This window comes from Rhinatrema bivittatum, chromosome 4 (assembly GCF_901001135.1).
Source record: "Rhinatrema bivittatum chromosome 4, aRhiBiv1.1, whole genome shotgun sequence".
Classification (NCBI taxonomy): Eukaryota; Metazoa; Chordata; class Amphibia; order Gymnophiona; family Rhinatrematidae; genus Rhinatrema; species Rhinatrema bivittatum.
The window spans coordinates 410,318,816-410,345,951 of NC_042618.1; the positions used below are offsets into that span (position 1 = coordinate 410,318,816).

At 45.8% G+C, this 27,136-nt stretch overlaps 2 protein-coding genes across 10 annotated transcripts in view; one reads left to right on the top strand and one right to left on the bottom strand.

Annotated features, from left to right (window-relative positions):
* Window positions 1-6,885, bottom strand: part of RPUSD3 (RNA pseudouridine synthase D3) — an 88,017-nt gene extending 81,132 nt beyond the window's left edge. The window contains exon 1 of one of the 3 annotated variants that reach the window (XM_029601160.1): window positions 6,770-6,885. The gene's annotated coding sequence lies outside the window, so the exon portion shown is untranslated. Of the gene's footprint in view, window positions 1-6,465; window positions 6,660-6,769 lie in introns of those variants that run through there. The other 2 variants (XM_029601162.1, XM_029601161.1) reach the window with 2 other exon arrangements.
* A 5-nt stretch (window positions 6,886-6,890) lies between these two features.
* CIDEC (cell death inducing DFFA like effector c) lies at window positions 6,891-27,088 on the top strand. 7 transcript variants are annotated; one of them, XM_029601168.1, is made up of 7 exons: window positions 7,234-7,580; window positions 21,104-21,244; window positions 21,905-21,982; window positions 22,942-23,083; window positions 23,809-23,958; window positions 24,297-24,481; window positions 24,701-27,088. In XM_029601168.1, the coding sequence occupies exons 3-7, from the start codon at window positions 21,930-21,932 to the stop codon at window positions 24,858-24,860; spliced, it is 690 nt and encodes a 229-aa protein (XP_029457028.1). In that variant the 5' UTR covers window positions 7,234-7,580; window positions 21,104-21,244; window positions 21,905-21,929; the 3' UTR covers window positions 24,861-27,088. The 7 variants fall into 7 exon arrangements, with proteins under 7 accessions (XP_029457030.1, XP_029457028.1, XP_029457026.1 ...); XM_029601170.1 differs by lacking the exons at window positions 7,234-7,580; window positions 21,104-21,244 and adding an exon at window positions 6,891-6,909; XM_029601166.1 differs by lacking the exon at window positions 21,104-21,244.
* Window positions 27,089-27,136: the final 48 nt, after the last annotated feature.

Sequence of the window (27,136 nt, forward strand, 5' to 3'; positions counted from 1 at the left end):
CATTGTTGCATTGTCCGAGAAGATTCTCACCATCTGGCCCTTGACCCAAGAAGAAAGGCCTCCAGGGCTCTATGCAGCATCCTCATCTCCAGATGATCGATCAACCAGGTTATCTCCGATGATGACCAAAGACTTTGGGCAGACCGCCCCTGACACACTGCCCCCCAACCCTTGAGGCTGTCGTCTGTGGTCACTACCACCCAATCCGGGGACTCCAGATCCACTCCCTTCTCCAAGTTGTGACAGAAGAGCCACCACGAGAGACTGGATCTGGATTTTCCCCAAAGAGGTAAAGGCAGGTGATTCTCCTCTGACAATGGTTTCCATCTGGACAACAGTGCTTTCTGCAAAGGTCGCATGTGAGCAAAGGCCCACGGAACCAAATCCAACATGGAAGCCATGGAGCCCAGGACCTGCAAATAATCCCAGACCTTCGGCATTGGCAGATGGAGCAGATGCGTCCCTTGCGCCTGCAACTTCGACACTCTGTCTGCAGTTAGAAACACCCTTTCTGGGTATCGAATTGCGCTCCCAGATAGTCTAACGACTGGATCGGCACTAGATCTCTTTGCCTCAGTTATCACTCATACCAGCGAATTCAATCTGTTCATCACTCGCTGGATGGATCGACCACACTCCTCCTCCATCTTTGCCTGAATGAGCCAATTGTCCAGACAGGGATGGACCAAAATCCCCTCTCGCCTCAAGGCTGCCACTACTACCACCATCACTTTCGTGAAGGTTCTGGGCACCGTGGCTAAACCGAAGGGAAAAGCTTGAAACTGAAAATGCTAGCCCAGCACCATGAACCGTAGAAACATCTGATTGTCCCTTCAAATGGGAATATGGAGGTAGGCCTCTGAGAGGTCTAATGACGCCAAGAACTCTCCTTCGCGGACAGCTTCTATAATTGTGCACGTCTTCATCCAAAAATGCGGAACTCGCAAGGCTACATTCAACTTTTGCAAATCCAGAATGAGTCCTCTTTTTTGGGAGTCACGAAATAAATGGAGTAGCTCCCTCTTCCTGCTTGGCCAACAGGACTGGAACCACGGCGTCTAACCTTTATAGAGTCCCCTTTACTGCTTCCCATTTGTTTTGAGACCATGCAGTGGGACTCTAGAAAGGCCTTCCTGACAGGGCGTAGAAATTCTAATGCGTAGCCGTCTCTTACCACCTCCAGAACCCACTGATCCGTGGTAATCTTGGCCCATTCTCCATAAAAGTGAGACAACCTGCCCCCTAGCGCCTCCACAGAGGAATGGGCACAACTGGCTTCATTGTGCTGACTTTCCTCCTCTGGTCCCCTGACCGGCAACATCTCTGGAGGATCTGTGAGCACCCTGAAAGAACTGCTATCTACTCAGAGACTGCATCAGCCCCAAAGCAGAGGAAGTCTTGCCTGAACAAAAACGTCGAATATCCCTAAAACGGGACTGGGGAGGGAAAACCTTCTTGCCACCCCTCTTATCTTCAGGCAAATTATTTCCTTTTGACTCCCCCAAAGTCTTTATCGACTGATCCAAATCCTCTCCAAACAAGAGCTTCCCTTTAAAGGGGAGACTACACAACAGACTTGAACCACATCAACTGACCAACTGCACAACCATAAAATTCTGCAAGCCACCACCACTGAGACCATGCACCTGGCAGAAGTATGCACCAAATCATACAGCGCATCCGCCACATAAGTCACACCAGCTTCCAGTTGCGCAGATTGCATGGCGCTAAATGTCCCGGTTGAAGCCTGTTCCTGAGCCTTCTGAATCCAGCATAAACAGAACCTCTGCATCATACTGCCACAAATTGCCACCCACAGGCTTAAGGCAGAAACTTCAAACATCCATTCCAACTGAATCTCTAATTTACGGTCCTGAACATCCTTCAGAGCAGTTGAACCCACCACTGGAATTGTTGTCTTTTTAGTAACGGTGGACACCGCTGCATCCTCCTTAGAAACCCGTAGGAGATCCAGAGTCTCTTCCTTCAACAGGTACTGCTTTGCCATTGTGCAATTGACCTTCAAGCCCACTTCCAGGAAGTCCCATTCCCAGTTTACCGCTTTTGGATCTTCTTAGGCAGTGAGAAGGCACTAGAGGGACCAAGCAGGCCATCCAGAACCAGGTTCATCCCTTCATTATCAGACTCCTCCGAGCTACCTTATCCCCCAGTTTCTCCAAAACCTGGGGAATGAGGGGATGCAACTCCTCCTTCTTGAACAATTGAACCACTCTAGGGTCATCCCCCTCCATCACCGGTATCTCATCCAGATCAGGGTCATCCTTATTCACATCAGGACTGGCATTTGGGTCCGCATCTGCACCCACATCCGGGTCCGCTCCATGACAGTCTGCAGGGTCCTCTTGCAGGTCATCAGAGTCTTCTAAATCCCTGGAATTGTTCTCTGCCTCGGTGCGACCGAGACCAGACGCCTAAAAAGATCCCCAGAGTTTCCTGAAGACCCCATCTTCGGCATCCTAACCAAGTGATATGGGGTCTTCTCTCTGGGATGCTTCCACCCTGCTCCCTTTTGAGCTAGAAAGGCTTTATGCAGGACCTGGACAAACTCTGGAGAAAACTCCTCCGGATCCTCAGCACTCCGATCGGGTAGACTACCATCAGACTCCCCATCTCTATCCTGATCCTCCGCAGACACCTGATCCACAGGTAAGAAAGGGGGAGGGTAATCTACGGCCTCCCTGCAGGCACGGACCGCTGACTGCAATCCTCTGCTAGCCCGGCTAACAAATTTGATCCCCCCGGGACCACAGCCATGGCCAACCTAGAGGCCCTCCTTTCACCAGCTGCACCCAAAGAGGATCCCTCCTCCCTTGATGCACAGCCGGTGCAAAAAGAACGTGCATTGAGCCTTGGAGACCACATGCCCTACATGCTGCCATGCGCAGTTTGAGCGCCATTCCTCACATAATGCCTCTGTATCACTCCATGGTGAGACCGCACCTTGAATACTGTGTACAATTCTGGTCGCCGCATCTCAAAAAAGATATAATTGCAATGGAGAAGGTACAGAGAAGGGCTACCAAAATGATAAGGGGAATGGAACAACTCCCCTATGAGGAAAGACTAAAGAGGTTAGGACTTTTCAGCTTGGAGAAGAGACGACTGAGGGGGGATATGATAGAGGTGTTTAAAATCATGAGAGGTCTAGAACGGGTAGATGTGAATCGGTTATTTACTCTTTCGGATAGTAGAAGGACTAGGGGACACTCTATGAAGTTAGCATGGGGCACATTTAAAACTAATCGGAGAAAGTTCTTTTTTACTCAACGCACAATTAAACTCTGGAATTTGTTGCCAGAGAATGTGGTTCGTGCAGTTAGTATAGCTGTGTTTAAAAAAGGATTGGATAAGTTCTTGGAGGAGAAGTCCATTACCTGCTATTAAGTTCACTTAGAGAATAGCCACTGCCATTAGCAATGGTTACATGGAATAGACTTAGTTTTTGGGTACTTGCCAGGTTCTTATGGCCTGGATTGGCCACTGTTGGAAACAGGATGCTGGGCTTGATGGACCCTTGGTCTGACCCAGTATGGCATTTTCTTATGTTCTTATGTTCTTATGTAACAGCGCTACGGGGAAAAATCTCAACCAGCGTGCGCCGATGAAAGAAGCAAACTGCGCACAAGGTTACAAAAACCAGGCCACACACACAGTCGGCAAGATGAGCCAGGCCTCTCCGAATGGCACACGGGAAACCTCCAGCCCCCGGGATCCCCTGACGGTAAAAAGGGAAGGCGGGCTTTCAACTCACTTCCTGCAATTGGCACCGACAGCCCCCACTGTCAAAGGTGCCCCACCACCAAGCCACCGTGACTGAAGGTCCTGGCTTCCCCTACTCTTCTTTTTTTTTTTTTTAAACAACACAGATGGCCGGATTTTAAATGCCCTGCGCGTGTAAATCCAGCCGGATTTATGCGCGCAGGGCTCTCGTGCGCCGGCGGCCTATTTTGCATAGGCCGCCGGCGCGCGCAGAGCCCCAGGATGCGCGTAAGTCCCGGGGCTTCGTAAAAGGGGCATGTCGGGGGCATTCCGTGAATGACACAGCATTTCGGGGGCGTGATGCGGCGTTTCGGGGGCGGGCTCGGGAGCGTGGTGCCGGCCCAGGGGCATGGTCGAGGCCTCCAGACCAGCCCCCAGGTTGGGTGATGGCGCGCCAGCAGGCTGCTGGCGTGCGCAGATTTAGATCTGCTTTCAGCAGGCGTAAATCTGCCAACAAAGGTAAGGGGGGGGTTTAGATAGGGCCGGGGGGGTGGGGGAAGGGCGAAGGAAAGTTCCCTCCGAGGCCGGTCCGAAATCGGAGTGGCCTCGGAGGGAACAGGTAGCGCGTGCTGGGCTCGGCGCGCGCAGGTTGCACAAATGTGCACCCCCTTGCCCGCGCCGACCCCGGATTTTATAAGATACGCGCGGCTATGTGCGTATCTTATAAAATCCAGCGTACTTTTGTTTGCGCCTGGTGCGCGAACAAAAGTACGCGCTTGCGCAAAATTATAAAATCTACCCCAAAATGAACAAGCAAGAATACTTCCCTGCCTGAAGGAGGAGACCTCGGAGGCAACGAGAGAGCCAGTCCCCTGGCTATCTGGGCCTCCGGAAACAGTGGGCTACAGACAGGCAGGGGTTACCAACCCCCAGGTTGCCTGGCTCCACCTGAGGGATGGTCCACAAAGGTACCTAATACCTCAGGAAGCCTCAGTCCAATCTCTGATCTTCCACTACGACTGAATTCTATTATTATTATTATTTTTTGTAATTTTAGTCTGACTGCAGGTTTGTACTTTTACCATCTGCTGAAGACAGTGAAATACTGAGGGACTGCAGGGGGCACTTTCAAATATTACTCCTGGGGGAATTCTGCGCAAAAAAAATTTAAAATTCTCCAAACAAAAACGTAAAATTCTGCAAAATTCTGCAAACTTTATATTGGTCAAAATAACACAATTTACATGACAGTCTTTAAGTAATTACATTTTAAGTTAATACAGAAAAAAATTATTACTTAGAGATGCAGAATTTTAAATATTTGAGCAGAATTTTCCTAGAAATTCACTGTAAGAGTGGCCTTTCCACTCGCTCTCCCTACTCCCCTGGCAACTTTGCCTTCTCAGGCCCCAAACTCCTCCACCTGCCAGTATCTCTCCCCTCCACCTCTAGGCTCAACCCCTTCCACTCTATCTCCACTCCCAGAGTTTGACCCCGTTCTCAGTACTGCCCCTCATACAGGCTCCCTCTGTCCCTCCCTCTCTCACACACATACTCCCTCTCTCTAGTGCACATACACTACCCTCATATAGGCTCCCTCACTGTCTCGCACACACATCCCCTCATACAGGGTCCCCTCTCTCACACACCCACACAAACTCCCTTTCTCTCTCACACACATACATCCTCACACAGGCTACCTATGTCTCTCTCATGCACCCCTTCACACAGGCTCTATCTCACACATACACAATCCCTTTTTCATACACACGCACTCCCAATCTCTCACACACATACACACCCATTCACAAGTAAGGGGTAATAGCGTGTCGAAAACGCTAGGGACACTAGCACGTCCCTAGCGCCTCCTTTTTGACAGAAGCGGCGCTGTCAGCAGGTTTGACAGCCGACACTCAATTTTACCAGCATCGGTTCTCAAACCCGCTGACAGCTACGGGTTCAGAAAACAGACGCCAGCAAAACTGAGCGTCAGTCTTCTGATCCACGAGCAGATTTTCAATATTTTTTTTTACTTTTGGGGCCTCCGACTTAATATCGCTATGATATTAATTCGGAGGGTGCTTTTCTGTACACTTTCTCGGGGCAGGCGTTAATTTCTGAAAGTAAAATGTGCGGCTTGGCTGCACATTTTACTTTCTGTATTGCACGGGAATAACTAATAGGGCCATCAACATGCATTTGCATGTTGCAGGCTCTATTAGTTTCGGAGGGGTTGGCCACGCGTTTTCGACACGCTATTACCTCTTACTGTATAAGGGGTAAAAATAGCGCATCGAAAACACGCGGGCTAACAGTGCGCTCCACCAGAGTGCACTGTACTGTATGGGCCCGATACCAGGGCTTCCTAAATCACGCACCCGGAAGAATGGCCTGCACGTTTTTCTGTATCAGCCTGATAGTAGGTAATGTCAGAAAAAGCCCAATTGGACCATCCAGTTTGCCCAGTTATTTCTGTTTACACGTATAAAGGTATCTATCAGATATCAGCAGTAAATACATGATTGCTTGTAAATATCACTCCTTATCCTCTCAATTTTTGGATACTTAATCACTAGTTCTCTACCATCCTGGGTAGATAATTATACAGATCCCATTCTTAAACCAACTCAGCCCTTTCACTTCCCCTATCTCATTCATTCAAAATTGCCAGTAACTGCCAAAACCAGAGAGACTATTGCCCGAACATCCAACCTCCTAGGCCCCCTCAACCTTGTTGGACAGTACCTGGTTCCCACAAATCTAGTTGGTTTCTGGGGTAATGTAGCTTGTTGCTACCAACCTGGCTACCCCATAGTCTACAGCAAAGCTTCTCAACTGGTGTGCTGCAGCAAGAAACGAGCTGTGCCGCGGTAATCTCCCTTTCCCCACTTTCTTTCGCCGCTGTAGTGGGGCACTTCAGCTGGGACGTCGTTAGCCACACCGGGGGGGGGAGGGGGGCAAGGCCCTAGGCACCAGATCTCAGGGGGGGGGGCAAGCTGAAAAAATAAAAGCATTGGTGACAACCCCGCTCTGGGTTCCTTTCACTCACCCGGTGCAATCCTAAAACATGAGCAGAACGGGGCTGTGCAGCTGCTCGGGCGCTTCCTCCTTCCTCCCCTGCGAGGGCCTGATTGGCGCGCTTAGAACCACGTGATTCAAAGCGCAACACTAGGACCCCACGGGGAAGGGGTAAGAAAGAGGCGCCTGAGCAGCTGCTCCGTCTTCTTCTCCTCCTTTTGTTTTAGAATGGGTGATTGAGTGGTTGGATCGTCGGGAGCGAATATACCAGGGAACACAGTGGAGAAGGAGTGAACGTACCCGGGATCGTTTGGGGGGGAGGATGAGTGAACGAACCCGGGATCGCCTGGGGAATGGAGGGAGTGAATGAATTGGACAATGTCATGGGGAGAACCATTGGCGTCTCTTTTAATCTGAAGTTCACTTCGCCCCACATGTGACCAACACGCTCTTCCTAAGCCGTCCAGCGCCTGCCATTGTGCGCATGTGTGTGACTGCATGTGGGAGAGAGAGGGAACGTATGTATGTGCTTGCAAGTGAAAGCGAGCTTGCGTGAGTGATTGCATCTGGAAGAGAGGGTATGTATGTGAGAGAGCGGGAACTTGTTGCTTGTGCAAGAGACCTTGTATGTATGAGAGAGTGCGTGTATGTAAGAGTGTGCATATGAGAAAGAGGGAGTATGGTTTGTGTGTGATCCTGTGCATATGAGAGAGAAGGAGCCTGCGTGCGCGAGCCTGTTCGAGTAAGAGATAGGGAGCTAGGCACTAGATACCTAACAGTGGGCCAAATGACCTCCTGGCGGACTTCCCACACCTGGCTAACAGGAAGAAGATGAGCTGAGAGTGAGTCATATGATGGGTTGTGACTAAGAGGGAAAGGAAGGGGTATGAGTGAGGAAAAGGGATGGGGAAGGGAGTGAGGTGGTAAGTGACTGAGTGAAAGAGAAAAGATTTACTGGCAGCAGCAAATGCACATTCAGGGGTGAGAGAATGTGTGAGAACTTGTGAGTGTGAGTGATAGCGTATGTGAGAAGTGTGTGTGCAAGAGGTGTGTTTGTGAGCAGTAGCATGTGAGTGATGCTGCATGGGTCCAAGAAGGTTCCTGCTGCCTGCACATCCCAGGGAGAGAGAGCATGCAAGAACATATAGGGGAGAGAGAGTCTGTGTGTGAGAGAGATTGGGAGCCTGCTTGTGTGTGTGCGCCTGTGTGTTAGAGAAAAATTGGGAGCCTGCTTGAGTGCCTGTGTGTGAGAGTGATAGATTGGGAATCTGCGTGTGTGTGCCTGTGAGAGGGAGAGCCTGTGTGCGCGCCTGTATGAGAGAGAGAGCCTGTGAGCCTACTTATGTGTCAGTCTGTGAGAGAGAAATTGAGAGCCTGCTTGTGTGTGTGTGTGTACCTGTGTGAGTGAGAGATTGGGAGCTTGCATGTGCCTGTGGGGGAGAGAGAGAGATTAGAGCTTGCTTGTGCATGTGCCAGTGTGAGAGAGAGATTGGGAGCTTGCTTGTGCGTGTGCCGGTGTGAGAGAGAGATTGGGAGCCTGCTTGTGCGTGTGCCAGTGTGAGAGAGAGAGATTGGGAGCCTGCTTGTGCATGTGCCAGTGTGAGAGAGAGAGATTGGGAACCTGCTTGTGCGTGTGCCAGTGTGAGAGAGAGAGATTGGGAGCCTGCGTGTGCCAGTGTGAGAGAGAGAGATTGGGAGCCTGCTTGTGCGGGTGCCAGTGTGAGAGAGAGATTGGGAGCCTGCTTGAGCGGGTGCCAGTGTGAGAGAGAGATTGGGAGCCTGCTTGAGTGTGCCTGTGTATGAGAGAGATTGGGAGCCTGCTTGAGTGTGCCTATGTGAGAGAAAGATTGGAAGCTTGCTTGTGTGTGTGCCTGAGAGAGAGAATGAGTGAGAGCCTGTGAGCCTACTTGTGAGTCAGCCTGTGAGAGAGAGATTGAGAGCCTACTTGTGTGTGTCTGTGTGAGAGAGAGATTGGAAGATTGTGTGAGTGTGTGTGCCTGTGTGAGAGAGATTGGGAGCCTGATTGTGTGTGTGCGTCTGTGAGAGAGAATGAGAGAGAAATTGGGAGGAGAGAGACAGAGGAGACAGATAAAAGGGGGGGGGGGAGGAGAGTGACAGAGGAGACAGATAAAAGGGGGGGAGGAGAGAGCTAGAGGGGACAGAGATAAAAGGGGGAGAGGAGAGAGCTAGAGGGGACAGAGATAAAAGGGGGAGAGGAGAGAGACAGAGGGGACAGAGATAAAAGGGGGAGAGGAGAGAGACAAAGGGGACAGAGATAAAGGGGGAGAGGAGAAAGACAGGGGACAGAGATAAAAGGGGGAGAGGAGAGAGACAGAGGGGACAGAGATAAAAGGGGAGAGGAGAGAGACAAAGGGGACAGAGATAAAGGGGGAGATGAGAGAGGGGACAGATGAAAGGAGGAGAGAGAGAGGGGATAGAGATGAAAGGAGGAGAGAGAGGGGACAGAGATGAAAGGAGGAGAGGAGAGTAGAGGGGACAGAGATGAAGGGGAGAGGAGAGTAGACGGGACAGAGATAAAAAGGGGAGAGGAGAGAGACAGAGGGGACAGAGATGAAAGGGGAGGAAAGAGAGCTAGATAGATACATGGTGGGGAGTTTGGGATGTTGACAAACAGGCGGGCATGGAGGGAGGGGAATAGGTCATAGGCTTTCATATTCAGTCCAGGCAACAGCTGTCTGGGAAGCAGCTCTTTTGGTGTATTTTCCTCCCTCAGGTCTCAGTCTGGACCCATACCTTGTCCCTTAGCAACTTGGAAGTTACCTGGTGGTAAACAAAAACATGTAATGTACTGTAATGTGCTCCTTCCTGGCCCTTTCCCTGCTCCCCCCAATCTCCCTGCTCCACACAGGCCTGTCGCTGGGCTGTGTGGGTAGCATGGCTGGCCATGGGGGGAGGGGCAGTACTTCCTTGGGTGACATGGCAGGGGCCGGCTGAGGCAGCAGCCTCATAGAGGGTAAGGAGTGCTTGTTCCACCACAATGGTGGCCTGCAGCCCCGGTGCCCAGCCCCCTGCTGAGGTGCGTTAGTGCACCCTGGGCAGTTGCTTGCCTCTTCTGACAGCCCTGGCTCGCCTCTGTTTCCCTTCCTTCCTGTCCAACAAGTTTCTTACTCTCTCAGATTGAGCGTCAGAGAGAGAGAGAGAATGAACATGTATAAGAGAGAGAGGAGAAAGTTTGTGCCCCTTCCCCTGTGCCCTAATAATCCACAGGATAAGAAATGGGGAGCAGCTGAGTGGCAAAGAGCCCCCTTCTTTGACCTCAGAGGCTGGAAGAGACACTGTCGGCTCATGCTTGCCCTTTAATATAGCCATAGATACACTGTTTAGGTAGTTCGCTGGCAGGATCTAAAATGTATGCAGCGCTTGTCCAGTCCTGTGGAAAAGTTGGCAACCCCACCAGTGCTGTGAGGCCAGGACTTTATTTGTAGGCAAAAAGGAAGTAGAGCTGTGACGTAGGGAAAGGGAGGAGGCCTGAGGCCAGGGCTAGGACTGATCTGTGCGAGGAGGGGGGCAGGGTGTGAACTCTCCCACACACAGGCAGTAGTGGCAGGAGAGTGGGGGGGCTGACTCCCTGGTCTTTCAATTCATTGTGCCAGGAATGTTGCACCACAGTCAAGGCCATGTTCTCCTCTCGGTGTAAGTAGCTCCAACACTCTCTGCTCTGGTTTATGGCGCTGGCTGTATTTTGTTTCCTTAGGTGCTGGAAAAAAAAAAAGGTGGCAGAATGCCATTCTGTGTTATTCAGGCTTGTGCTAATTCAGCCCATTTTTGTGTGCCTGTTTGCTTTGCAGCATCCTCTTCCCTATCACCCCTTCTCCTGTCAGAGACTTGGATCAGGGAGTAGAGTGGCTGTTCTCTGCTCTCTCTCTGATCCAGGCTTGCCCTCTCTCCTGCAGGGGAGGGCTGGAGCAGAAGGCCCCTGCTTCTCTACCTCCTAAGTCTGAACAGGTGTGGCAGAATTGCTTGTTCCAGGCATTTCCAGCCAAATTAAGCCCTGGGTATGGAAGGGGGAGGATGGGCTCTCAGCAATAGAAAACCTAGGCTATATAAACAGATAGGGCATAAGGGCTCCCTTGTTGTGTGGGCAGACATGATGGACCTGGTAGTTTCAATCTGATGTCAGTTACTGTGTTTAAAATATCTTCTTTATTACTAACCCTCCATGTATGACTATGGACATATAGGGAGGAGGTTTAGAGAGGGGAATTGTGTCTTAGTTTACCAAATTGCAAGTGGATAATAAATAATAGCTTTGCTCCTCCTCTGCTTCGTGTTATGTAATTTCTTTTGCAATAAAAAAAAGCTGACCTGATATCTACCCTTGAAAATGGCTGCCTGCATGTGTTATTGGTTATAAATCTTAAGCACATTGAGATTCTATTTGAATAAAATATGTTAACTAAATTTAATGAAATTGCAGAACTTTCACAGCCGGACTAGTTCTATAGTGTCTAGCTCTGTCAGTCACCAGTACTAAAATTCCCTAGAATAGCCGTCCTAGAAACTACATTACTTCTGTCTGCTGTGCTGCTGTGTCCCTGTTCTTTCAAATATTGTAACACATGGAGGTCAGACTTTGGTACTTGGTAGAAAATCTGTTTTCCACTTTCTTATGCAGACATATATATGCTCTGGACTCTGCACCTTTTATGTATGAAGTGTCTTGATAGAGGAAATGTATTTAACTTCAATTTATAGATAAACTAATCTTGTTTCTCTGAACTAAAGTAAGTGTAACCTCACCTCGGCTTTCAGCTTTCTTTCCCTTGCAGCTTCCTTATGTTCTGGCACTGGTATCTAACCAGGTTAGAGCTGTTTTACCCAGAGTTCTGTTGGAAGGCAATTGCTCCTTTAATTCAAAGAGTTTTTATTCTTTTGAAATTCCACATAGATTCCAGCCATCCTCATTTGCGGAATTAACTGCTCTTCTTCTCCTTCAGTTGATCAAGACCCCCTATTCTTTGTTATACTCACATCTTATGCTGGTGGTTTCGCCTTTTGGTATATAAATATAAAAAAAAGGGGTGGTTCTTTTTGGAACATAATGGTTTTCTTTCCTTTTGAGGAAAGGATTAATGAATGGTAAATACAAAGAAACCTAGATCATGATGGCCCAGTTCCATCTTCTGCTCCGCTTTATAGTCTCTTCCTCTCTTTCAGAGCTCCTTAGTGCTTGTGAATTCTGATACTGTCCTCATCTCCACCTCATCCACAGAGAGGCTGTTTCCATGTGTCAGCCACTCTTTCTGTAAAGCAATATTTTCTTAGATTACTCCTAAGCCTACCTCCTTTCACTCTCATATCATGACCCTTCATTCCAGAGCCTCTTTTGTGTTGAAAGAGCCTTGCCATCTGTACACTTACTTCTTGGAAGTATTTAAATGTCTATCATATCTCACCTTTCCCTCCTTTCTTCCAGGGTAGACATGTTTAGGTTTGTCCCCCATATGCGTTACAATTAAAACCTTTCACCATTTTAGTAGTTGTCTTCTGGACCGACTCTAGCTTATATCTGTTTGAAGGTGCTGTTTCCAGAACTGTACATGGTACTCCAAATCAGGTCTCACTAGAGACTTTATGTAGAGGCAGTATCTCCTCCTTTTTTTCTGCTTGCCATTCTGCAATATTGCTAATGAAAATGTTGGAGAGGACCAGTCCCTGTGGCACACTGCCGTTTGCCTTCCACTCAACCAGTTCCTAGCAGTCCTTTTACTTTAGGATCCAAAGCAAGGGCATGCTATAATTGCCCATGTGGAATTGCGTCAGAGACCTTGCTGAAATCCAAGTACACTACATCTAGCACTCTCCTCAATCTAAATCTCGGGTCATCCAGTCAAAGAAATCAATTCAATTCACCTGGCAGTACCTATGGCTAGTAAAACTGTACTGCCTTGGATCCTGCAATCCACCGGATGCCAAAAAAAACTGCACCATCCTTTGTTGTAGTAGTGATTCCGTTAATTTACTCTCCACTGAGGTCCGACTAACCAGCCTGATGTGCCCAGATGACTCCTCCCTTCCACTTTTATGATGAGGAGCCTCTTCTGCTGGATTCCACCATGCCGGACTTTAAAGAAGCATTGAAAAGGTCAGATAGCGTTGCTGCCAGAAGCTCTCCTACGTTCCCTGTGTTAGGATCCAGATTTTAGTGGTGAGAAGTGTGTATGTATTTCCATGGGCTCAAAATGTGAGGAGTTGCTCCCTTATGGAGTAAGTATGGGAACACGTATTCTAATCTACCCAAGATGCTGGAGAACCCATGAGGAAAGCAACAAGCCTTGACTTGGATAAGGGGCGATATCCTGCAAGGGGTCAAGCTTCTGCAGCTGAGATATATCCTTAGCAGTGTAGGCCAGACCAGCTGTGCAGAGTGGATCGGCCAGTTGGTCTTTCTCTAAATTCAGTATAGTCGCATTAGTTCTCGCCTCTCTCTTTTGTTTCTGTCGCCTTACACATTTTCTGTTCACATACCCCCCTTTTCTTTTTTTTTCTTTCATTCCCTCATACTTTTTTTTTTTCCTCTGGTTATTCCCATCCCTCTGAACCTGAGTACTGTGCAGCTCAGTTCAGACATACTATTTTCCTCTTCAGTCAGATTTACCTTTTTATTAAATATTAGCATTCTATTATACCTGTGTAGCTCATTTATTACAGTTTTTCTTGCCCTGAACGAAGGTTCAGATTAAGACGGAGATCATTCGTTTCATGAAAGTGCTTGATGATTCCTAAGGTCTTCATAAGAAGCTTTAATAAAATTTGGGGGTGGAAACTGTTAAAAGATGTTGAAAGCAAAAATCAGTATGAAAGTTCAAGTTGATTCTGTTTTAACTAATATTGGAGAGTTACATTTCTTTCATTATTAACAGCAGAGCAGAATTTACCTGGGGGAAATAAAGTTGTAGGTATAGGAACAAACTATAGGTGGACTAACTTAATACATATGTATGTAGCCTAAAGATGTAGACTGAATGCAGAATTTGTACGTGTTCAGGCAATACAGGGCTTCTATCGGTGCCACACAGACCCCACTAGGGAAGGATTTGTCCTTTTCTACTGACTTTGCATTACCCTCTGCTCCAGTTCCCTCAGACTATCCAGTGAGAGGGAGGGACCTTGAACTCCTGGGTGAAAAGGAGGAGAAAGGGAGAGGAGGAGATAAGAGGTGAACAAATTGATCAGCAGTGGGGCTGAGAGAGAGAGAATTACAGACAAAGCTAAATATTGCAGCCTTCCCAGAGATTATCCTGAAGACTTGACTGGGCTGATACCTATGAGAAGTAAGAATCATTTTGCATTTTTGTATAATTATTATTGTGACAACAATTATATATATATTTTTTATTTTCAGTGAGATGTTTTCCCATTGTTTTGATGCCAAAAGTAAAGGTACCATCTAATGCTAATTTTGTGGTAATGCCACTGCATCCTCTTGGTCCTGTTAGTGTCAACTGATGTAGAGTGTGATACTAGAGGCAAAATCTTCTTTTTTTTTTTTTTCCCCTTTTATATTGGAGATTGTCATACTTATTCATTAGCAACCTGCATGCCACATGCTGAGGGAGAATTTTAAAAATAATTGATATAGCCATTTATTTTGTATTTGTGCTAAGAAAAGTGGGGGGAAAGACTGACTCAGAAGGCATCTGGAGAGTCAGGAACAGAAAAGGAGTGAATAAGTCAGGTGAGAAGTGTTACGGACGGACGGAGGGCGTGAAGAAGTTCAGGTGACCTAAAGATGACGAAACGCAGATTGAGTCAGAACACAATACAGCAGCTTTTGGGCGATAGTGCTATATCCGTTAGAGATATCACAAAGTTGTTTTCTGAACTTGCTGCCATAAAGAAATGAGGAAAGAGGAGCCTGGGTCTTGAATTAGGTAAGGAAACCCACATGCTCGTCTACCCAGAATGCTAGAGGGCTGAAAGGAAGAGCTGACAAAGCCGCTTTACAGAGATCTGCAGTAGGATTATGTTCCATTTCCAGGGAGAGGTGGTAAGTTAGATTAGCATGGAGCAGTACCAGGGCTTTGGTACACTGTATCAGGTATAATAGGGGAGGGTGGCAGATCTCTAGCGTGCAGCAAGACAGCTTTACTACACTTCCCAGTTAATGGCAAAAAAGGATCCAAAGCAATCTCTGAGCAGTCAAACGTGTGTAGCTGTCAGCTGGAAGATCTCCTCTTAGTGCAGAGGGTGGTGGAAAGGACAAGAGAGGGTGATGATCAAAGCTAGAGTAATGTAGACCAGTGACTCCCAACAGGTGCGCCAGGACACACTGGTGTGTCGCAGAGCCAGCAGAAGACTGATCTTTCCTCATCAGTCTGGGCAGGAGTTGGCTGACTTCTCTTTTATTGGGTGTGACAGGAAGCTGCTCTTGCTTCCTTCTCTTCCTGGCCACTGGGAGTTTGTTCCTTCCACCTTCACCCAGATCAGAGCACGATATCACCAACTCCTGTTCATATGGGCCTGGCAGGACATCAACTTTATCTTCCTCTGCCTGGCCTGACTGTGAGGCTGCCGATGCTCTCTTCACCCCATGGGGCCTGGACGTGAAAGCAGGAGCATAAGGGAGGAAGGTGTGTGCTCTGTAGATCCGCTGCTGCTCCATCTTCTTCCTCTCTTCAATGCTTCTTGCCCTCATCTGCTGCTGGTAAAGAGGGAGGGAGACTCTGGATTGGACAAGCCTTTTCTGAGAGCCAGGAGGAGGGGAAAATGTACTAGGCAGGAAGGTGTGGGAAGACTGGGAGTCAGGGATGGGGGGAAGGAGGTTGGAGTTGCTGGGTAGGTAGAGACAGAGGAGGGAGGGTTGGGGGCTCCTGGGCAGGGAAGAGAGATGGACGTGTGAGACTGCTGGGTTGGGGGAGTGGGGGATGCTGAGTAGGAAAGAGGTGGTCAGCAGTATTCTGGATAGGGGAGAGGGAAGGGAAGAAAGAGCTGAACGGGGAGAGAGGGAGCTCGGGGAAGAGGATGTGGGGGTGGGGTGTCGGGAATGTTGGACAGGGATATGAGGATGTGAAGGCATGACTGAGTAGTTGTGAGAAGTGAGAGGTGATGGGGCATGGAGGGGAGGGACTGGGTACAAGGGCCATACTATGTCAGTTTTGAGAATATGCATTTCTTCTTTTTGAACTTTGCTTAATGTAGGAGGAAATATATTTCTGTTTCTAGTCTCCAGTTTTGCGCTGCATGCAGAAGGTGGTCTTGGGGTTTTCATTCCAGGTTCTGTTTCCACATTTGTAATTTTCACATTTGTAATTCTGTATTAGGTGAAGGCAGGTCTGTCTGGGTTCTGTATGTGTATGACTGAGATGTAGCATGTAGGGATTTGTATCAGTCTTACTTGTTCTACTTTCTCAATATGATATTGCACTGGCGATGAACTGCTGCCTTTTCATGGGTAGAGCTATTGCTGTTTCATTTCTTGGAGTTAGTGCTGCTGAGGTATGGCAGGTTTGACAGACCTGTACAGAGTGGGGTTTGTTTGTATTATTTCACAATGTACCTGGTAGTAGAGGGAGTTTGTGACGCTGTTATTAAGATGACACCAGAATCAGAATATCTTTTTTGTATGGTGCGTTCTAAAGGGAAATGTCTTAGTTCTGGGGGACTCCTGTGGATACAGAGCATATGCTTATATTTAGTCCCGTGATGGTCTTGTGTTCAGTGTGACACGCACGTGAGCATCACCTCTCAGGTGTCTCCTGATAGAAAACAAGGTTGAGAACCACTGGTGTAGACGGGTTCAGCTGGATAGACCAGGTGGGCCAAATGATCCTTTTCTGCCGACATGTACTATGTCACCATAATCAAAAACTGGCTTGTGGTGGTCTACATCCCCAAGATATTTTTATGGCAAGCACTGGGCAAGGTTGGCTTTTTAGGATCTAGTACCAGAGTGGGATTACTTAGAGAGGCCTTCCCCCAGGCCAAAACTGTGGGTGAACTGGGGGAGGGGAGCCTACATAGACTATTTTAGTTATTTTTGTAAGTGTGGCTTGTAGCAAAGTTTTTGTGTTTAATGGGTAGAGCATTGTTTTGGGATGTGCCATATGCAATGAAAATAATAATTCCAGGTCAGAGCCAGGGTCCATAGGACAGTGCTGTTTCCAGTCATACACATAATCCTAATAGAGTTGCAGGTGCTTTGTGTGTGATAACTAAAGACATACATGAATTATTTGGCAATATCTGCAGCATTTCCTTCTCTTACCCTGTACATACGGTCTATTTCACCAGCCACTTTCACAGTCACCCAGGGAGCAGAATCAACACCATGTGGTGCATTGCTCAACAGCCCGGTCTGACTGGCAGATGGACTCTGCTCTCTATGTGTGTTCACCCTCTCTTTATCTGGTCAAAGGGCAAGTCCCAATCCAGCTGGAGTATATTAAGTTCGAAGATAGCCTTGAGTTCAGAACACTGTTCATAACCACCTTGACAGGAACAGCAGAAACTGAGCATTTAGCCGAGATGCCTGTAGAGTGAGTATCTCTTCTGAATTCATTTTCCCACTTTTGAACTGCTGTAGATCAGATCCAAAATTTTGGTAGCAAAACTCTGGTACAGGCAGTGGGTGTGGGAGCAGAGGACTTTTAGGTTCCCAGGTCATTGACACTCAAGTGCTTCACAGAAGTGCTACATGTAAGGGGTTTTTTTTGGGTTTTTTTTCTCTTGTGAGGGTGGGAATGGTAGGCTCCATGATGTAATGTTCTGAGATATGACCTAATTCATTCCGAGGACCTCATCTCTTGATTTCCTGTGCCATTTCAAGAGCTCCCTGGTGAATTTCATTTTCCATGGATGAGATGGTATCTAGTCTGCCCAGCAAGAATTTTTTTTTTTTTTAATAATTTTTTTAAGGGTAGTAGCAACTGCTGCTCTGTGCAGGTTACCGACATCTGCTAAGGGTAGGAGCAGCAACTGCCACTCCGTTGAGGCTACCCCAAGCAGAATTGTAAACTTTAGGTGTAACACAGTACCTGTATGTAATTCTTCTTGAAGTGGCTAAAAAGCAAAGTATAAATTAAATAAATACCGCATTTGTTAATTTCCATTCCCTAGCCAGCAGGGATTCTCTGTGTTTGTCCCAGGACCTTTTGAATTCAATGACTGTTCTCGTCTTCACCACCTCTTCCGTGATGCAATATTTCCTGACTGTTTTTGAGTCTTGGAGTTTCACATCGTGACCCCTAGTTCTGCACAAAAATCATATCTCTTCTGATGAAAAGAAAGCTGATATTCCTAGCATAGGAATGAGATTAGAAGTAGAAGGGCCTGCTTCATCTTTGGAGTGTAGGAAGCACCTAGGGGGAGTTCAGCCCCTTTTTTTGTTCATTTGAATAAGGGTTTCTCAATCAGTAGAAGCTACCCCCTCTCCCCAGTTTAACAGATCTGCACTGAATCCCTCTAATGCAAAGCAAAAGGAATGGTTTGTCGCCCCATCCTTTAGTAAATACACCGAAGGAATTAATATTCGTCATTCTCTGGGCTTAGTCATCCCTTTGCCTCTTGTTGTGGAATGTAACACCTCAGCTGACTCTGGGATCCGATATTTTCTTGCATTATTGGATTTGTCAGCAGCGTTCGATACCCAGAGATGGAATGATCGATTGTATTACAACAGTGTATTCTTGGTTTTCATCATTTTTGTCAAATCACACGTACATGGTGGTGATTGGAGATGCTACTTCAAGCACATGTGAACTTGTCGATGGGGGTCCCGCAGGGATCCTCTTTATCCCCTCTGCTTTTCAACATCTACCTGAGATCCCTCTGTGATATCATGTCCCAGCTAGATATTTCATTCAAGATATTTGCAGATGATATCCAGTTGTTGGCTGTTTTTTTTCCTATTTGTTCATCATTTGATATTGCACTGGACAGACTTTCTAGCTGCTTTTCCTCAATTAACTGGTGGCTAGCACATAGCAGATTGAAGCTAAACGTGGAAAAAAACAGAGGTTTTTTTTTTCTTTCATGGCAGGGGGTATCTGGTCTTTCATGGTAGGGGATACCTGGTGGTCTTATGGCGATGTCAATCCCTATTAAACATCAAGCATTAGATCTGGGGGTGATCCTTGATTCCTCTCTCTGCGGCCCTGTATAAAACCGTGATTCAAAGTTCTTTTTTTAAAATTCAGCTTTTGCGCTCTTTAAAACCTTACTTACGTTTTTCTGATTTCTGTTTAGTGGCTCGGTCATTGGTACTACCAACACTGGATTAGTGTGACGGTGCATTTCTGGCTCTTCCAAAGTCACCATTGCAACCATTGCAATGTATTCAAAATTCAGCAGCCTCTCTTCATTTCCAGATGTTCTCATGAAGACCAAATAACTCCAGTACTAGCCAGCCGTGCATTGGCGTCCAGTATAGTGTAGCATTTATTGCCTCGGGGTTCATTAGCTGATTTATGTGTTTACAAGCCGTTAAGTCCGTTAAAACGGGCTACATTAAATTTTTTTTTTCAGTCCATTTTCGAACACAGCACCCTTCTACACTTTTTCTCCCTCACTCCCCCTTCCCCTCGTTCACTCACCCCCTTCCCTCCACTCAGTCTTACTCACCCTCTGTCTCTTACTGCCTCCCTCCCTCCCCTCACTCTCACCTCCCTCCCCTTCCCTCAGCCCTCCTCCACTCCCTTTTTTTCTCTGCTCCACAACTTCTTACCCTTCCACTTACTCACATCCCTCTGTCTCTCACCTCCCCCTCATTCTCCCTCTCCCCTCACTCCTCCCCACCTCTCCCCTCTCTCCCACCACTCACCTCCCTCCCTCTCACTCTCTCCCTCTCACCTCCCTCCGCTCACTCTCTCCTCCCTCCCCACCGAGTTCATTGCTCCTCGCTGACGCTACTGGCTGCCGCTCCTCGTCGCCGCCATGTTGATATCCAGCTGACGCTCGCAGCCCGTAACAAAGGGCTACTCTGACCCTCTCACTCTCTCCTCCCTCTCACCTCTCCCACTCTCACCTCCCCTCACTCTCACTCTCTCCTCCCTCACCACCGGGTTCGCTGCTTCTCGCCGAGGCCGCTACTGCTCGCCGCCGCCTCTACTGCTCCTCGCCGATGCCGCCGCTACAGCTCCTCGCTGCAGCCGCCATGTTCTCAAACAGCTGATGCTCTGCTGTGATCGACGTGCTCGCCCGCACATGCGCAGTAGAGCTGCTCTCTACTGCGCATGTGCAGGCTTCATTTATTAGGTTGATTAACCACCCCTCCCCCACTCCCCATACTTTACACTCCGCTACCAAAATGTCGGTTAGCAGTATTTTCCATTAAACAGATTTGTTTCAATGAATCACGGGACCGCATCATTGCAGTGGCAGATCCAATCATCTGGAACGCGCTCCCTCAATCTCTTAAACAAAAATATTAATAATAATTCAGGATTTACTTAGTTTTAAGAAGCTGCTGAAAACTTACCTTGTTAATGAGGCCTATGCAAAGCTTTAGTATCTCTTATCTGCTTACAGATTGGTGATGTCTAATGAGAATCAGTGTAATGTTTGATACAAGGACAGGATGGTTAATGATTTGATGAGTGATTTTTTTTGTAACTTAATTTAATGCAGTTATTTTATTTTATATGGATTTGTATTGTCATTCATTATTGGAGACTATAATTGTGTATGTACTCTTGTGGCTCAGCAGGCTAAAAAGTTTTATAAATAAATAAAATAAATTGGTTGAGTATCATCCCATGGTTAGATCATAAGATTTGCCATACTGGGTCAGACCAAAGGTGCATCAAGCCCAGCATCCTGTTTCCAACAGTGGCCAAGCCAGGTCACAAGTACCTCCCAAAAGGTTGATAGAGTCCATGCCACTTATCTCAGATTTAAAACACTGGATTTCCCCAAATCTACCTTCATTATTGTTTATGGACTTTTCTTCCAGAGTTTTAATTATGCATTGAATTAAAAAAAATATTTTCTCATATTTGTCTTAAATGTAACTTTATTGAATGTCCCCTACTTTTTATACTTTTGAAAGAGTAAACAACTGATTTGCATTTACTCATTCCACACAACTCATTTTATAGACCTCTATCATATCTCTCTTCTCTTCCTTCTCCAAACTGACGAGCCCTAATCTCTTTAGCCTTTCCTCAAAGAGGAATCATTTCATCCCCTTTATCATTTTAGTCTCCCTTCTGTGTATTTTTTCTAATTCTGCTATATCTTTTTTGAGATGTGGTGACCACTACTGCATATAATACTCAAGATGTGGTTGCACCATTAAGCGATGCAGAGGCATTATGGTATTATCTGTTCTCCATTTCTTTCCTAATAATTCCTAGCATATTTCTTTTGTTATATTTATGATCTTGACTTATATAGCTTATTCCAGATGCACCCAGCACTGTACAGAGAGACTCCTTGGAGCTTACAGTCAAGTCAAGACAAACAGGACATATAACAGAGAACAAATAGGAGGCGCTGATTTAAGACAGCAAGGCTGTGATTGAAGATTTAAAGTACTTGATTATAGGTGAGGTTAAACTGAGGATTTTGAGGATCGAGTGCCTTGTACTTAACTAGAATTCTTGCTCTTATTCTCCCTCTCTTTCCTGGCCCAGTAGAACTCATGTTTTCCTCTCACAGAATCTCTTTTCCTAGTCATCACCAAGAGTTCAGATCTCCAGTCCACCCCAACAGGGCAATCCAGTAAATTGAAATGAGCGGGAACATGCATGATTTATGCTGTATTTTTATTTCATATGTGCTAGCAGAAATCTCCTTGAAAGCAATGGAAAAAAAAAAAAAGATTATACTGATACCTGGATGCTGTTATTCTGATACCTCATTGCCACTGCTGGTATTGCAGCCTTTTTGCTGGACAAATATACCGATTAATAGTAGATAAAATGTTTCCATTTTGAATTTGATTTCAATCTGGAAAAAAAATTTTTTCCACATTGCACATCCACTGTTTGACCTTTTCAGAGAGGTGTGACTGGCTGAAATTAGAGATAAGAGATATAGGAGTCTTTCACCAGGACAGACAGAGATTAGTAAGGATAAATAGAATTATGATGGATTCATTATTCTCCGGGTCTCTCAATCCACAGAGGGAACTTCACTGAAGAACTAACTGGTGAATCCTCAGAAACTCCAAACTGAGCACTAAGCCTCTCTTATTTCCTTTCAGGTCAGAGCAAGTTTTACTGACCAAGATGGAATATGCTATGAAGTCTCTGAGCCTTCTTTCTTCCAAATCCATCTCAAAGTAAGAATTTTTCTTTGTCTGTTTCTCTCACCGTCCTCTTCTGTATCTTCTCCAATTCTTGCAGGTTTGCCACATGGGACCAGAGCAGTGCCCTGACTTTATCACACAATTTACTAGTGCCCATTGTATAATGTCACCGGCCAGTGGGGCTGTGGCACTGGAAGTCCGAGACAGATTTCAACACGGATTGTAATCCAACAATAAAATAAGGAAAAAGATTGTTGGGATTTTTTTTTTGGATTGGGGAACAGGAGGAGATGAAATTTCAAAAGAGTTCACTTTTCGGGTGTTTCTCTCTCTCTCTTTTTTTTTTTAGTACTTTGAACAAGTTATTCTACACATTTTTTTTCCTTCTGCCCTCCCTTAGATTAAGTGTCGTCCTCTTCAAATTATCCACACATAGTTAATGATTTTGTCTGAAGTGACTTGCAGTCAGGACCAGCTTTGTGAACTAATAGCAGATTCCTGCTGTCCATCATTATAAGCGAGGAGGACGTGTTCGTCCGTGGAAATGAGACTTGAGATTTCCATTTGGGACCTTGTCAAATAATGTCATTAGAATGCAAGCTGGCCTCTGGATAGAAAGCTTGGCCTAGTGGTTAGAGCACTGGACAGTAATTCAGGAGATGTCCTGGGACTTCAGTGTCTGCGTGACTGTGAACAAATTATTTCAACAAATTTGATTTTTATATGCAGTTACTATTCTCCTCCTCCACTCCCGCCCCCTCCCCCCCGCACCGTTCATAGCCTGTGATTTAGAAATGAGCAAATGCAAGAACCAGTCTTCTATTTTTGGGGGGAGGGGCAAGGGCTATGGAAATTTATATGGGGAAGGGAGGCTGACCTGGACCTAGCTCGGGGCATTTGGCGGCGGGCACTGACTCACTCCCTCCCAAAATACACCTATGCCCTCAAGTTTTCCCCCTGCATATCCTGACCCTCTTCTTTGCCTTTGCTAGGTGTGTGTCTGTAAGCACCTCTGTGACTCAGCAGCTGTTCTCGGGTCCTGTAACCAAACTGCGACCTTATCGTGTCAGTAACTGGGACCGCAGCATTAAGAAAGGAATCATGGCTGACAGCCTGAGAGATCTCCTCAACAAGGTGGGTACAGAAGCAGCACATAGGGTCTATTTAGCAAAGCTTTACCCCTATTCAACAAAAAAAAAGTATTATAAGTCACAAGTACTTCACGTTGTCTCATTATTTAGCAATATCTTTACAATTTCTCTTCATTTGCTTTTTTATCTTTTTTGCCGTTCCCTATATTTCCTTTCACATATTCCAGTTTCTGTATTTTTTTTTGTATATTTTCTCTGCCTGGTTGTTTTTTTTACTACCAGTATCTGTTTCACTATTTTCCTGTATTGTTTTTTTTTTTTCATTGCGGTCTGTCACATTTACCCCTAGTTTTTCTGCCATCCTGTTATGGCACAGGCAGCGGAGGGATCCATGTCAGCCTGAGGGATGGAGAGGCGCCTCCTCTGAGGTGATTATTAGGACCACCTGCTGGCCAATAGCAGCTTTCACAAAGGCAGCTTCTGCCTTCCTACCCTCCCCAGGCCTGAGCACGCTACCTCTGCAGAACACACAGGACCAGTCAGTCCCTTCAGACAGGGGATCAGAACCTGGATCCCCTGCACCGCAGTAACCTGAGGCCTCAGTCAAAAGGGCCAGTCCCTGTCTTGATTTATGGAGCTCAGTGCATGTACATCTGTTTCACTATCTGTTTTTCATATTGCTACCTCCTTCTTCTTTTTTTTTTTCCTAGCTTCCAGAACCCTCACTCTCACCTTATCTTTCTTATTCTCTTTCATTTGCATCTTCAGGTGCAGGACACTCTACTTGTTACAAGTGCTATTACTCTAGTTCTAGATGAGGATGGAACAGATGTTGATACGGAGGAGTTTTTCCAGTCTCTGGATAGTGGATCTATCTTAATGGTGCTTGAAAAGGGGCAGAAATGGAGACCCAGTGAGGTATGCAATGACTTATGACCTACACAGCACTTGCTGAGGTGCACGTTACCTGTCCTGCTTCTTTTGGTAATATCTGAGGTGCGAATGCACAAGGAAAATAGGCTGTCAGTTGCTCAAATTGTGGGCCGTGCCCAGACACATTCAAGATTCTTTCTCTTGGTTATGTACTATTATTGTATCCCAGGACTAGCTAGTCTCTGACCTGGGTTATGTATACCTGTACCTTCAGAACAGCTGTTTCATTTGTTAAAATGTCTCCTTACTGGTACTGCAGATTCTTTTCTCTGGAGATGGGCTTCCTAAACACTAAGCACTAATACTGTTCTCATTTTCCCCAGAGTGCTCGCTACTGGTTCTCGTCCTCCAACAAGTCTCGCAGGATTGACGTGGCTCGTGTCACCTTCGACCTTTATAAGATGAATCCCCGTGACTTCATTGGCTGCTTAAATGTCAAAGCTACATTGTATGGCACATATTCGTTGTCCTATGATCTGCAGTGTTATGGAGCAAAGAGGATCATGAAGTGAGTGGCAGTGATTTATTGTTAATATTCTTGAGATGAATCCTTTTGTTTCTCCTTCCCATAAGAAGACAGCTGGAAAGGAAAATCTTCATAGATATCATTGGTGTGAGGGGGAAGTATGGTTTTTGGGTTTGGTTTTTTTTTTTTTTTTTTTTTGTGGACCATTTTGAATGTAACATGCTGTGTGGTTTGTTTTTTTTTCTCTTACGTTCTTGGCAGGGAAGCATTACGGTGGGGACTCTTCACCATGCAGGCCACAGGCCATATGCTGTTGGGCACATCTTGTTATATGCAACAACTTCTGGATGCCACAGAAAGGGAACTGCCTCTGGAAGAGAAACCTTCATCTGCAAGGAAAGCGCTAATCCCTTCCTGTTAGCGGAAGATGTTGCAGTAACTACACAGCCACTGAGATTGCTAAGGACCAATGCCTTCGAGGACATGCCCACATGCACTGGGAGAGGGTGGCACACAGACTACAAACCCGGGCCTTAAAGGATTCCCGGGATTTACACTCCACCTCTTCTCCTTTTCCACTGAAAGTGGTAAAAGTGAGAATATGTCAATGATTATGAAGTTTTTGAGTACTGGTAGATCTCTTTGTTGTAACGTTCATTACAGAGATCCCAGTAACAAAGGATACAAAGTAAATTATATTCCAGGGTAGTTGCAGGGGAGATTGCTTCAGGGTCTCTCTGGGTTTTTTTGTTGCTCTGGGTTACATGCAACAAGTGCTGTCCACTTTCACCTATGTACATGCATTTATAGTCGGTGCTAAACAAATGAAGTCCTGTGACTGCTATATGAGGGCCAGTGACTCCCAGATGCTTGGAACGTGTATCTCTGCCCCAGCAAACCTAGATGTGATTTGATATCACAGTACTGGGTAAAATTGATTTTCCAAGATAGTGAAACTATTCCTGGAAGTACACTTCCGGTAATGACTCTTATAGATAAGTGCCTAGTAAAATGAAAGCAGCCATTCATTTTTACTAGCAGTGACTCCCACTGAAATTTATTGAGGGAAAAAAATGAATATTCATCCTACAAAACTAGTTTTGGTCAATTCCTTATAGGAAAAAATGCAAAACTGAAATTTTAAAAAATCATTCATGTCCCCAGTAAAGGTGCTGCTAATAGCCTCGTGCTACGTCCCTTTTCAGATTGGCGAGACTTTGTTTGGAAACAAGCGAAGATGGTTCTTTGCCAGCAGCCTTTTTATAGCATTAAACTTTGATATATTTTCACAATGAAGTACAAAGTGCTATTTGGTCATTATACTATTGGCATAATTTTGGTATTGCAAAATAAAAATCCAGCTCTAAGACTGCTGTTCTGATTTAATATTCTTATACCTAGATGGCTGAACCTATGGGCTGACTGGACTTTCTGCTGGCAGCCAGGACTTCAGCAGGATATGCTTTCCAGTGGGCAAGCCCATGTTGGATTTTTGTATTTTTTTTTAAGCAGGAAATGTTATCCTCCTGGTTTGATCAGAGTCCAGTTTCATATCCCAAGGTGGTCAGGTAGCAGAATGTTAACCCCCTTCCTCACTCCATATTCTACTGGTTTTCAGTCTCAGCTAGAAAGCCAAGAAGAAACTTTTGTCAGCTTATGACTTAGCCAAAAGGACGAGAAGCTCTTAAGAAACTACTGCATGTATGGCAATATAAGTGGAAACTGAGAGCTGAAAATGAGCCATATTATTATATGCTAATTTTCCTCAGATGTTGTTTTGGTTCTTATTTGTAAAAGAATTGCTGTTCACAGCTTATGTGGAAGATCTTTGATAAATCAGGCCCTTGTATGAATGTTTTACCTTTTTTATTATGTTGTAAATATATTTTGATCCTACTGTATGAATATAGCGTATTGCTCTGTGCGAGTATATTGTGTTTTCAGCAAAGAATATTGTAGAGGATTTTCAGGATATCCACACTGACATATACATGAGATGAATTTGCATACATTAGAGACCCAGTATATGCAGATTTCTCATATGCATGTTCATTATGGATATCCTGAAAATCTTGGGTTTTTTTGGGGGGGGGGTTCTCAGGACAGATTCAGGAAGCCTTCAGCTAGTGCTTATGAAGACCTAGATACCAATCGCAGCTTTGCAATAGCAAATATTGGGTTCTGGCTGTACAATTCATATCTTAATAGAGATCCTCCTTTCAGCTGCTAAGAAACCATGATGGGATTTCTCTTGAAAGAGAAGAGCCCCTGCCTCTACTTCTGGTACCTCTACTGTTCATCTAGATTGTGAAAGACCAATGAACAGAATCTATGCAGTATCATATACAGGATTTTCAGACTGTGAACAGAAAAGCAGTTACTCACCTGCAAGACCTTGCTTACTGCACATAGGAAATGCAAAAGCCAGAGTCTTAGAATTAGTTCTGGAGTAAGTATTATGAAAAACTTGAGTCACAGACTTGCACCTCAGCAGAACCAGTCAATTACTGCCCTCATAGCGAACACAACTTTTTGCATATGTTTGTTCATAAAATTGAAATGATTTTAATCTTATAATCTCTGTATTATGTATTTATATATGTATATTTACCTATATATATTTTGTATTACAATATGTTCAAAGATGTCTTCCATTTTGGTTTTCTTTTTCTAGTGGATTCCAGTCACTGATATGCT